Below are 13,046 nucleotides of genomic sequence, written 5' to 3'. Positions count from 1 at the left end.
CCTGCACAGCGCCACCACATCGCCGCCTAGGCCCGCCCCAGGGCCACCTCAGGGCCGCCACAGCCCGTCACAGCCCGCGCAGGGCCGCAGAGTAAAGTGCTGGGGACAGCATAACAACCAACAGGCAGCAGGAAGCCCTGTTCTAAAAACCCACTAGGGACCGCAGGGAAAAGGCCTCTTTCACGACGGCCACAGAAAGCCGTGAGAACCTTGACAGACGCGTCAGATCTCTGCGAGGAGCGTCTCGGGCCCTGAGGCCCAGGAAGAGAGCGCGGAGTGAAGAGGAAAGCCGGAGCTGTGGCTGCAAACGCCCAGCTCTTCCCAAGCTGAAGGATGAACTCAGCGCAGCGGCGGTGAGGAAGCAGACGTGAGGGGCCGTGCCGGGAGCGGGCTGGGCCCGGGGGCTCCCGCTGGGGTCCAACTCCGCCTCCAAGACGCCACCTTGCGTGTGGCCCTCGCCGTCTCCCTCGTGCGGTAAGGCGGAATGGCCGGGCCCTCTCGGTCTGCCCCGCGGAAGACCCCAGCATCCACAATGACTCTGACAAGTCACTTCCAATCGCCTCGAAGCTTAACCTAGGCCAGGTGGGTCACGCCCAGGGCCTAACGGGCAAGCCCACCTTCCACGGACGCATCTGAGACGGTCCCGGGAGCGGAGGTCACGCGGCGGCCGCATCCAGGATTTCAGGGCGACAGGACACTAACTCACATCTCCCGTCACTTACTAGGACAGTGGCAAATACAGACCAATCACTGACCGCCTCTGTCTCCGTGTACTCGGTCCCCGCAAGCCCCTTGCGGAGGGAGATCAGAACATAAACAAAATGGGAAGGGGTGGGGAGCCACGGGGTGGAGAATGGGATTCTCTGCATTATTAAACTCCAAGGAGCATCGTTCTGTCCCCAGCTCTGCTCCTCAAAAGGTATGGCTATAATGTGTATAAAATAGATGCTATTTACTTCCTAAAATCCAAGATCCACAGACTGTAAGATGCGTTATTGCACCGTGTGTCACCAAGGAAAACAACGCTGCCAACTAAGCTCTGACACAGTGCTTTCTCACCGGCTGGAATTTTTATCTGATACTTGGTAACAGAGCCATCGTCAGCTCAATCAGACAAGTTCGTCACTCGACACGCTCTGGCCTAGGTGCCCCAGCACCTCCTCCGCACGCTCGGAGGTCCTCTCGGAGTCGACTTTACGGGTTCACTCAGCGCCGCCCCGCAGGCCCGGGGGGTGGGTGGTGTTCTTCCGGGCCACAGACCCCGTGCACAGACGCTTCACAATCACGACTGACACCCGCCCCCCGACTGGCAGGCCGAAACACTGACCGTGCCCAGTCACACCACGGAGTTCGCCCCCGTGCACACAGGGCAGCTCCAGCCATACGCACAGCAGTCAGCGTGGTCAGAAACACGCCTCCCGGTGTCGGAGACGTTGTGTCAGAAGAACGGGCATCCTAGTGCTGAAAGCCCACGTGTTCAGGATCATACGTAACAAGCTGGAGATTTCCCCCAGAGACCGGCAATCAACAGAGAGCCTAATGGAAATGATGGAACAGAAAAACACAACGAAAGAAAAAAAATGGTAGGTTGGCTAAACAGGAGATTGGCCACTACAGCAGAAGAGGGTCTGTGAGCTGCACAGCAGTCCCGGGAAAACATCCAGACAAAAGCACGGAAAGAAAAAACACAACGCTGAACAGAAGGTAAGACGTACTGGGGACACGAGGTCTCACATCCTCGAATCGGAGGGAACGCACGGAGCAGGGTCTGTGGCGATGCTGACGAAAACCATCAGGCCCCACGCGGCAGAGCACCAAACAGGATAAACACAACGTAAACCACACCTACGAGCATCTCAGCGAGTGAGGAGAAGAGCTTTAAATCAGCCAGAGGGGGAAAACGGGGCATCTTGAAAAGACAAATATGAAGACTCACGGCCAACTTTCCACCAGGACAGACGCCCGGAGATGGGACAAACACACTTTTCAACTGCTTTAAATGGCGGGGGCGGGGGGACCTTAAACTGAAAAGAAAAAAAAATCGCTATAAAATTGCACACCCAGCAAAACGATCTTTCAAAAACGAAACAAAGGAAGAATAAAAACATTTTCAGACAAAAACTAAATAATGTGTTGCCAGAAGATTCACTCTAAAAGAAATATTTTAAAACTTCCAGACTGAAGGAAAATGATCCCAGAAGGGACAGAAATGCAGGAAGGAGTTAAGAGGGCAAAACAACAATAACACAGCCTTGCACGCGGAGCAGAGCCGCTGGTGGGACCGCAGGGGAGGGCAGGGCAAGTACACGCTGAGGCGTATGCTGCCCGGCGTGACCTCAGCTGAAGGACAGTGCACAGGACACGCACACAGTCCCCTGCGGGGTCACCCCGCACCAGCACACGGCACTAAGACAAGGGGACGTGCAAAAATGTTCTGAAACCTGGTTAACATAAAAGGCAAGGGAAAAGGCAGTAAAAACAGACGAGACGAAACTAAGATATAAAAGAAGCCAGACATACACCCAGATGCGTCCACCGTCACGTGAACAGAAGCCCCCGGAGCCCGTAGCTCAGGGCCTCCTCTGGCACCTGTGCTCCTGGCCGTGCCCCGGAAGGGCGAGCAGGGAGGCCTCAGGTCACCCAGTACACCAAGAGCCCTTCTCATCCTCTGTGCTTCATCTGAGCCCCTCCTCAGTGCTCTGGGGGAACAGAGGCGGGGCGGCCGACCACTCTGGCGACCAAAGCCAGACCCAACAGGCAGGGGGGAGCCCAGGGGTGGAACGTGTGGTCCTAAGACCCGGAAACTCTGGCTGGCCCTCCCCGCCAGGCAGCCGCCCCCGCCGGGGGCCGACGTCCACGCGGCAAAGCTGGAGCCCGCTCTTCACTGAGCCTGCCTCTGCCGGCAAAGCAGCCCCCGGCCCTGTGTGAGCCCACCAGCCCGAAGCCCCCCGGACAGGTGTCCCAGGACCCGCGGAGCTCCCAAGGCCCCAGTACACCGTGCCCTGTTCCCCTCAACTTAAAAGGTGAAGGACTCTCGTCGGCGGGGCACGTAGAAACATAAGCACGTTAAAAGGAGCGGCAGAGCTGCGAAACGGAGACCCCTCCGATTTTCACAATGATAAACACACAGAGAGACCCCACCCCCCACCATGATCACCATCTCCCGAGTCCTGTGCCCTGGACACGGCAGACCCGCGCTGTCCAAACTGCTCACCTCCGAGAGGATGATCTGGCTTTTAGTGCGGTCTAGCTCAAGTACATTCTGGGGATTTGCCCGAGGTCACAGGTCTCCCTGCTCCCAGACGAACGCGACCATCAAGTGCACTAATGAAAGGACAGTGTTTGTGAAACAAATTTCTTTAGGGTTATTAAGGCACAGAAAACCCTCTGGCCATACCTAACTATCCCAGACCGCTCCCTCCTAAGTCCCCTGTGCTCTTACCGGAGACTCTTAATAAAAATTTCATACGTGGGACAAATCAAACTGGCCGAAGACTATTTAGGACCTAAATGTTATTATGAGCTAATGTTATATATGTTGTAATGTTGTTATAACGTTATTATGAGATACCACATACATTATTTAGAAAGGACACAAGTCCTCATGACTAAAGTTATGGCTTACTTGATTTAAAAATCTCCATTATGGGGGCGCCTGGGTGGCTCAGCTGGTTAAGCATCCAACTTTGGCTCAGGTCATGATCTCACTGGCTCGTGGGTTCAAGCCCATGTCGGGCTCGGTGCTGACAGCTCAGAGCCTGGAGCCTGTTTCAGATTCTGTCTCTCCTCTCTCTACCCCTCCCCTGCTCACTTGCTCTCTGTCTCTCTCTCTCTCAAAAATAATCATTAAAAAAGATTAAAAATGTCCATTATGAACTCTTACAACCCAACAATAAAGAAAAATAACCCAAGTAAAGAATGGTATAGGACTTGAAGAGACATTTTCCCAAAGATGTGCAAATAAATGGTCAATAAGTACATGAAAAGATGCTCAACATCCTTCGTTATTAGGGAAATGCTAACCAAAACCGGCATGGCCATCATCGTAATAATTTTAAAACAAAAACACAGAAAAAAACAAGTGTTGGTGAGGACGGGGAGAAACCGAACTGTCAAACATTGCCAGTAGAATGGAAAAACGACGGGGAAATCCTCCAAAAGGCAAACACAGAGGGGCGTCTGGGGGGCTGAGTCAGTTAAGCATCTGACTTTGGCTCAGGTCACGATCTCACAGTCATCAGTCTGAGTCCCACGTCAGGCTGACAGCTCAGAGCCTACTTGGGATTCTCTGTCCCTCTCTCTCTCTGCCCCGCCCCCGTGTGTGGGCGCATGTGCGTGCTCTCTCTCTCTCTCTCTGTCTCTCTCAAAAATAAACAGACATTAAAAAAGAAAAGGTAAACACGGAGTTACATACGAGCCAGCAATTCCTCGCCTAGGTATGTACCCAAAAGAACTGAAAACGTATGTCCGTGCAAGAACCCGTACACAAATGTGCACAGCAGCATCGTTCGTAACAGCCACAAGGTAGAAACAGGCCAAACGTCCACCCACAGATGGAGCGTCTGCCCAGCGGCGTTTACTCAGCCGTGAAAAGCCCCAGACGCCGACCCATGCGACAACACGCACGCACACGAACGAGTCTCGGAAACGCGGTGCCGGGTGATGGCAGTCAGCCAGACACAGGCCAGGCGCTGCGCGGTTCCCGTCGTAATATCATGCTATGTGAATTTCATTTCCCCTTTGCACAGCTCCGTGGCATGCCACACCTACAGCAAACCCCTGACATTTAAGACAGGGGCACCCAGAAGCTGTCGTGAACCCCCGATTCACAACTACCCCGTGACAGACGCTTTCCCGGCGGAATGAAGTCAAGCCGAGCAGACGGGGCCCCTCCCCTCCAGTCTGTTGCCATCGCCGCACTTTCTCCTCCGGCTGGAACCGGATCTGACAGCCCTTCGCAGTTGCGTACGGCGAGCATACGGTGGGCTCCTCACGCCACCCCCAATCCCGAGTCCCCCGCTTCAGGCTCTGTATCCTCTACTTTCCCAGCACTTCCTCAGACACCTTCGCTCCCGCCCCGGCAACCCCCCCACCCCAGAGCCGGGTGCACCAGGCTCGGCATCGGGGCCTCCAGGTTAACCGGGGAAGCCGCCGCACCGGCGGTCTGGGCGCGTCAGACATCGGAGCTACAGCTGCAGTCCTCACAAATGGCGACCGGTCCTCATTTGCCATGTGTCACACACGCGGCTGAGACCAGATCCCGGGCGGGCTTGTTAAGGACACGGTCCAGCCCTGTTTCGCTATTAAACACGATCCTTCGAGCAAGTCATGCGCGGGGGCGGGCGGGAGAGGGGTCCCAGCAGGAGGAGCACGGAGCTCTGTGCCAGGGGCTCGGGCCTCCCCACCACCGGCTCCACCGCATCCCCCCCCCCCCCCCACCATCGAGCCTACATTTCACCTCGTTTTCTCCTCCCCGTGAACCCTCCTTTGGCGCTTACAGACCCCACAAGTTCAGTGTAAACTCTCAACGTTCACGTCTAGGAAGCGGCAAAGCGACAGTTCACGGCGACGTTCTTCCCACGGCCCCGGGCCACGGCCTCGCCCCCCCACCCCCTACCCCCCACCCCCCACCCCCCACCCCCTACCCCCCACCCGGGCAGTGGCAGCGAGGAGGCAGCCACCTGCTAGGCCTTCCCAGCCCAGGCCCACCTGCCAGCGGCCCACGGGGTGGGGGCAGGGGTGCAAGGGGCCACGCCGGGGGGCAGGGGGGGATCACAGCCACATAGACATGAGGGGCTACAGTGGAGACACCTCCGTGGCAGTGGCCCGAAATCCACGCTTGCCGGTGTACCGCTCAAAGCCGCGTGGGCCCAAATCCCAGGACTCTCCCGCGCCCACACCAGCCGGCCCGTGACCGCAGAGGCGGGGCCACCACGGGGGCCGCACGGCGGTGGCACCACACGAGGCGATGGGCACACACCGCCCCAGACGGCCGGGACGTGTGGCCGGGGCCGGGCTGCTCACCCCTCCGCGTGGCCTGCAGGGTCGCCCCCTCCCCCTGCTTCAATGTGCTCGTCGTCTTCTGCCAAGAATCTACCGGCGGCGCCACGAAGCTGCTGGGCGGCGGCCGCCTCTCTGCTCTGCTGGACGCGGTGGCAGGCGGGCTCGGCAGGAAGAGCCGGGTAGAAACGGGTTTTCTGGGGACGGGGGTGGTGTGCGGGCCAGGCTGCACGACCGGAACCGTCAGTGAACGCTGTGCGTGGAGAGGCGGTCGGGCGAGCAGGGAGAGGGTGGGGTGAAGGGGAGTGCGGGACAGAAGGCTTTGTCCACACCGTCGTGCAAACGTCATGAGCACCTGATGCGAAGTGCTTCCCGCCGGGGGGAGTTCTATCGAGTGGGGGCCATCTCCCCAGCTCTCCCTTTGCTCCCTTTGTGCCCTCACCGGCAATGTGTCACAGAAACACTGGCAAGGGGGACAGAGCCCAACCTTGGGACCAACAGAGAAGGAAGCCGGCTGCTGCAGGAAGAGGAAGAGGGGAGCTGGCTGGCCTGGGGGACAACAGGACGGGATGATGGTGTGACAGTGGCATCACGGATGACTCGTGGGCATCTTCACTGCTGAGCCACCATGTCAGTTTGAGACTAAGGCCAAGCGTGACCGGCCCAACAGGAGTCACTACACAGTCCACAAATGGTCTCAGAGCACCCCCAGGCCGGGGAGCACAGTCCCACGGCACGGCTGGGCCCTCCCTCGAGAGTCCACATCGGACTCTGAAAATGCCACGACGAGGCAGAACCCACCCACTCACGAGTCTTGACCGCATCCCTGTAGGAACTTTATTCCGGAACACCCGAGGGAGTCGGGGGGGGAGAGCTGTCAGCGCGGACATACGCTGCTCTGCCCCTAGTCCACCTCCAGCGAGGGACGAGCCACAGCCCGTGGGTCTCAAGCGCCACAACCCGCCCCAGGAAGGAAACCACAGGCCAGGGGGGCAGGTCACCCAGCAGCACAGCGGGCTTGGAGCCCGTCCCAGCAACCAGGCGGGCAGAGCCGCTTCCCTAGCACCCCCAGCATGAGGGCCAAGCCGTCAGCCCCGCTGCAGGGAGGAGGCAAGGACACAGCCTCACCACAGCCCCACCAGAACAGCGTCGCACCGGAGCGCTGGGCTGGCAAACACCTGTGCCTCACACCTACAGGACAAGCCTGTGAGGCCCCAAGGAGGAACGAAGCTGTCTACTGGCCTTAGGCCCCGTTCCCCCCAGACGCCCCCTCCCACCATATGGTACGGCGACGAGCAACGTTGGTCCAAGCACACGCTCAGTGGCGTGCAGGCAACCCTGTGACCAAGAGCAAAGTCGCTTCGGTTCAAGTGCAGCAGTGACTCCTACTTGGCCGATGACCAGGCGGTGGGGCCTTGCTCTGTCCCAGACAGACTTCCCGCCCGCATGCACTCTGCCGGGCGGGCAGCACTGTAAGAACGTGCCAGGCCACTCGCCCACCGCGAACAACCTGAGGAGCACGGTCAACTGAAGGGCGGGATGGAATTCAAGCCCGCGGAACCGAGTCCACACCATGTCGTAAGCACTGTCCCGTGTGGCCCGAGATGTGCCTGCAGGGCCCGCGGCCACACACAGGCGGGCCACCCCTGCACACCCTGACCTGGCTCCAGAAGGAGCTCCTACAAGCCAGGGGCGCTCCGGCGAGGCCCCAAAGGGCATTTTGCAAACTGGAACGTTCCCGGGACAAAATGGACTCAGTCAGGGGTCGATGCAGATACCGCCCGGGTGGAAACCTTCAAGTCCCTTCACCTTAGTGAGTTATAAACATGCCAGCATCAGGTGGCTTTCGGGTCCCCCCCCCCCCCACCGATAACAGAGGAGAGGGAGAGGGGCCGTGGTCCGCAGCGCTCTGGGGAAAGCACAACAGGAAGAGACCCCCGTTTGCCGCCCCCCCCATCGGCTCCGGCCGTTACACCCTGTGCTAAACTGCCAGAAGCCCCCCAACTTGTTAGAAAAAGGCTGAGAAAGACGAATTCTTCACGGGATACGCAGTGCTTTGGATCCCCCAGTCCCGTCGCCCAGTTGTACGCTCAGCTGGGGCCCGACGAGGGGGCAGCGAGGCCTGGCAGGACCAGCAGCCGGCGGCAGCCGCGACAGCAGCTGGCACCCCTCCTTCCGTCTCCCGCAGAACACAGAACACAGATTTATGAACCCACGAGGTAGTAAGGCACAGCCTTAAATTTAATCAAAAGAAATGTCTCACCAGTGGCAAACTGATAAATTATTTAGACAAGGGTTCAGTCGGCCTGGAAAGGAAATCTGGGCCTGATAGTCTGGCCACCTCAGAAAAAAAAAAAAAAAAAAAAAAAAAAGCACCGTCCTGACTTCTCTAAATTCCTTCCTGAGCCCAAATCACCTTTATCAAGATGTTTTATCCTGAATAGTTAAAGCTAGAAAAACAAGGAGGAAAGAGCACGAGGAAGGACATCAACTCTCCAAGACGCGAGGTGGACAGGTTTGCCGTGGTCAGTTCTCTGCTGCTCCCGTGTGGCGTTGGGGTCGCACGATCCCCCAGCCCGTCCCGCCCTCGGCAACGCGGAGGCACGAATACACTAATGAACGCGACCTTATGTCCCCACCTTTCTGAGTCTCGCAGTCCGGGGCACGGACAAAGAGAAAACCAGATCTATGGGCATCCACAGCAAAGGTCTGGAAATTTAATAATGCTCCCATTGTTTTATTGCAGACGGCACATCGACCTCTATTACGGCACAACACTCGAGGGCCCTGTAGAATGCAATAACGTGCTGTGTGTTTAGCTTTGCAATGTTTCAAAGGACCCTGATTTACAGTTAGGAACAGGCACCTTGTACACAAACATCAGAGCCTGGTAATTGCCTCATGTTTTGTGCAAACTCGATGAGGCGGCACGAGGCGGGCCTCCCTCCCTCTCCGGTGACCCACGGGAGGTTACAAAGAGCAGAGCAGCACCGCTCGCCCCGGGGCACGTACCATCGTCACCCAGTGCACACGGCACAGCCCCACGGCCGACAGCAGCGAGCCCGTCAGGTCTCCTGCTGCCTCCATTACCTGAGGCTCGTTTCTGAAACAGAGGAAGCCACCAACAGATGGAAGCAGCAAAATTTTAAACATTTTTATGGTACTTACAAATGAACGCAATCATCTTGACATTCAGAAAAGAAAACGCTAAGTATTCGCTGCTGTGGTTGTGCGTCCCGATTGCAGGCAAACCATCGCACTCCGTCGGCGCGGACTGCGTCTTTCCGGGGGTCGCTGGCCCGCATCCCAAGCCCACTCCATAACCCCGCCCCGACGGGGGTCCTGCCTGCACCGGTCCACGGGCGCTTTTCCTAAGCACCCTATGATCTAGAAACATCCTCCCTCGTCAGCCTTGTGAACTGAATCTCTCCTTCCAAACACTACCTTGCAGATCCGTTCTGGAAACCCCGCTCACTTCAAGCACGTTTCTCAGACTAACAACCGTCCACCCGGAGGACTCGCCCCCACCCCCACCCCCCGCCCCCACGGCTGGCCCTCCCGCCACCACGAGAAGGGAACTTCTCAACCCTACACCGATTCTATCGTCATTTCTGGATCTGCGATCATTTCCTTATATATAAATGCTGCCTGCCTTACATGGTCATGCCTCTTCCAGATGCCATGGGAGAGATCTGCTCTTAGAAATTCAGATTAAAAACAGTAATAGATCCTACTTTCGAAGATTCCACGTACCGCCAGCTAGCGTGAACTAGCCCGTGCCTACCAAGCTAAACTAGTAAGAAAGCTGGCCGCAAATCAGCTTAGGACTCCAAAAAAAGACCAACACAAAACCGCAAATCATAGCAAATGGAATACACGTTGCAATACAATATCTTGAAATATCAGACACGCATTCTGAAGACCGTATCTTCTCATGTGGTATTTCTTTAACAGTTAATTAAAACGGCGGAGCCCCTCCTGTGAAGGACACGGCTGGCAGATCTGAATTCAAGGGGCTGCGCTCTCCTTTAGGCAAGTGCCCCCAGCAAGAGGCAAAGCATAAAGTCAAACCCGGGACAGGGTCAGGGGTAGGCAAGTCAGAAAGGCATTCTCTTACATCCAAACACTGCTGGTTCTCCACCTTCTGGATGCCGGTGGCGTGCCCCGTGTGTGCGGTCACACGCGGCCTGAAAGCCTGTCTGCACCACGCGTGCACCCTTGGGCGCCTGGGTGTCGTCGCTGAGGTCCCGGAGGGCCTTCCGAGTCCCCAAAGAAGCTACTTCCTAGTGGTAACAGCAGGCATCTCAGTTGTTTTCAAAGGGACACACCATCGAAACCTCTCCCGAAGGCATCACACTCTCAAGAGAAAGGCTCCTGGGTTTTTATAGAACCATCAAGAGGAGACAGCAAAGCCCTCAGGCACGGAACAAAATCACCCCTAAGAAACCGCCTTCTGAAGAATGAGAGTCTGTGGCCACTGAGTCGACAAGTCAGAAAGGGGGCACCGAGACGCACCCCCAGACACAGAGACGGTCACTACCGCTCAGTCATCCCAGGACTACGGGCGGCAGCGGAAGCCACCGAGGGCACAGTCACAGGCACCGACAGATTCACTCTGGCTGTTCTCTTAGAATGTAAATGTAATGCAAAGACTCCCTACACGCAAGGGGTCCACGGACAAAGACCCCAAGCAGGCAGGCCTCGCCGAGGCCCCTAAGCCACTTGCTTCCATGAAGCAGAGGCTCAAAACGGAGGACCGAGGACAGCAAAGCATCCGGGGAGGCGCCCGCAAGGCCACGGGCCCCCCACCTTCCCCGTCAGGCCCTTTAGAGAATTCCAGAGCCCGCTACACAAAGCTGAACACAAAGGCACCTCCACAAACACCCCAAATTTCTAACCTTCTACTGAAACCATTAAATCTTCAAACCAGCTAAAGAGAAAGGCCAAAGGAAACGGGTCTCGGGGTGGCTTACGAATAACTTAAGATCTTAAAAGCGCCTTGTCACAGTCACCGCATCCCACGCCACTTTCCTTCAAAACAACAAAACCCCCAAACTGTAAGACGCAAGCAGCGGAAGGCACGATAAGTGGAGGTGGCTCCCTACGAACAACCTTACCTTCTGAATCAAAGACCAAGCATACAATAGGTCATCTTTTGAGGGTGGAGTGTTTTTCTCGACTGTCTGAAAACTGAAGAAGGGCTCTGACTAGTTGGGGCTGCAGAAAAGTTACCGAAAATGCATTCCCTGTGCAAAAGAAAAGCCATGATTTAAGAGTACCATGAAAAACGCTTTTCATTTGCTGAAGACTGTGGGGGAAACTCAGGCAAGAGGAGTTGGAGGGCGCGTGGCCCGGACCACCTGCACACACGGAGCGGGCGGGTGGGGCATGGGCGGCAGCGAGGGGCGTCCAGTCCCCCAGGGACGAGCGCGCAGGGCTGTAAGGAGCCCTCACCTGGAAGGCTATGTGAACCCTGGAGGCGGTGCCCCCCTCAGGAGGAGAGAGGATGGAGAGGAGAGAGGAGGGAGAGGAGAGAGGAGGGAGAGGAGGGAGGAGGGAGACGAGGGAGGAGGGGGAGAACGGAGGAGGGAGAGGAGGGAGAGGAGAGGAGAGCGAAGGAAACGCGCTTACCCGCGGCTGCCAGTTCTCGTACTGCTTCTGCAAATTTGCACCGATGGTTTCCAGAGCTTTCTGAGGCCCCATCGACAGAGGATCTGAAGAAGCAATAAAAAGGGGAAAGTTCATTATCCGTGCATCTCCTCGCCGCCAGGCCTGCCTCTCGCCGCGTCCTCCGCCATCACTCACTTCACGGCCACCTCGGACCCAAGACACAACTGGGGTTTTCTGCCATCACCAGACCTAGGGAGCTGCTACGCCCCCAAACAGGCCAGAAAGCACACCGCTCTAGAGAACGGCGCCTTCACCGGACCCACCGGCCCTGGGTCTTCCCGTCCCTGTGCTCACCATGCAGCCTCACGGTCTCTCTGCACCCCCACTGCCTCACCCCCACACTGCCCGCAGGCTGTGCAAAGGAGGGGCCGCAGGGAGGGCCACGCGGCAGTCCCCTCACCTTCTAACGACAGCCCTCACGCAACAGGACGGGGAGGAGGACAGAACGACCATGGTGACGCGTTCGTCTGCGAACTTTCGCCTACGCACAAGAACCAGTTTCACAAGCACACCCGTGTGTTAGTGGCTCACCCGCCTATTTCGGGAGTGGATTCTAGTGCAAATAACCCTAACCAGCAACTCCTCAAACTTACTTGGTCTCGGGACTCCTGTGCACCCTTGAAAATTATGCGGAACCCCAAACAATGTTTAAGCGGCGGTATCTATTGATTGGTATTGGCTGTATTCAAAATCAAACGAGAAATTTTAAACAGAGTTCTTCATTCATTCATTTAAAAGTAATAACAACTCATTACATTTGAACATAGATACTTATTATGAAAAATGACTGTTTTGCAAAAAAAAAAAAAGAATCAAAGAAAAGAGCAGGACTGCCTTACAATTTTTAGAAATTTTCTTTTGTATCTGGTTTCACACATGACAGCTGGACTCCACTACCTGCTTCTGCGCTCATCTGTCACAAAATGTGGCCCTCGCCGACACAGAGGAGGAAAACCCCACCTCACGCACGGACACACAGACGCTGCCGGAAAGGAGAGGCTGGTTTAAATAGCCTTTGTAGGGGCGCCCGGGTGGCTCAGTCGGTGAAGCGTCCCACTTCGGCTCAGGTCGTGATCTCGCGGTTCGTGAGTTCGGGCCCCGCGTCGGGCTCGGTGCTGACAGCTCAGAGCCTGGAGCCTGTTTCGGATTCTGTGCCTCCCTCTCTCTCTCTCTCTCCCTCTCTCTCTCTCTCTGCCCCTCCCCCACTCACACTCTCTCTCGAAAATAAACAAACATTAAAAAAATAACAAAAGAAGTAAAGACATAAACAGCCTTTGTAGACAGCCGTGGCTATCTGCTTGGATGCTATACGACTCCACCGCGGCAGTTTCTTTAAGACCGCGTGACGTGGAGTCTGAAGGCACAGCGATGGCCCT

General features: G+C 56.6%; 1 protein-coding gene across 1 annotated transcript in view; it reads right to left on the bottom strand.

Moving 5' to 3' along the window:
* RPTOR (regulatory associated protein of MTOR complex 1) overlaps positions 1-13,046 on the bottom strand; it is a 334,863-nt gene that overhangs the window by 238,443 nt on the left and 83,374 nt on the right. Inside the window, exon 3 of the mRNA XM_042914527.1 lies at positions 11,632-11,714. Within this exon, the coding sequence (XP_042770461.1) occupies positions 11,632-11,714 (83 nt within the window). The remainder of the gene's footprint in view (positions 1-11,631; positions 11,715-13,046) is intronic.

The sequence above is a fragment of the Panthera leo genome, chromosome E1, assembly GCF_018350215.1.
Source record: "Panthera leo isolate Ple1 chromosome E1, P.leo_Ple1_pat1.1, whole genome shotgun sequence".
NCBI lineage: Eukaryota > Metazoa > Chordata > Mammalia > Carnivora > Felidae > Panthera > Panthera leo.
The sequence above is the reverse complement of the archived record's forward strand: the minus strand, read 5'-3'. Positions and strand labels throughout refer to the sequence as shown.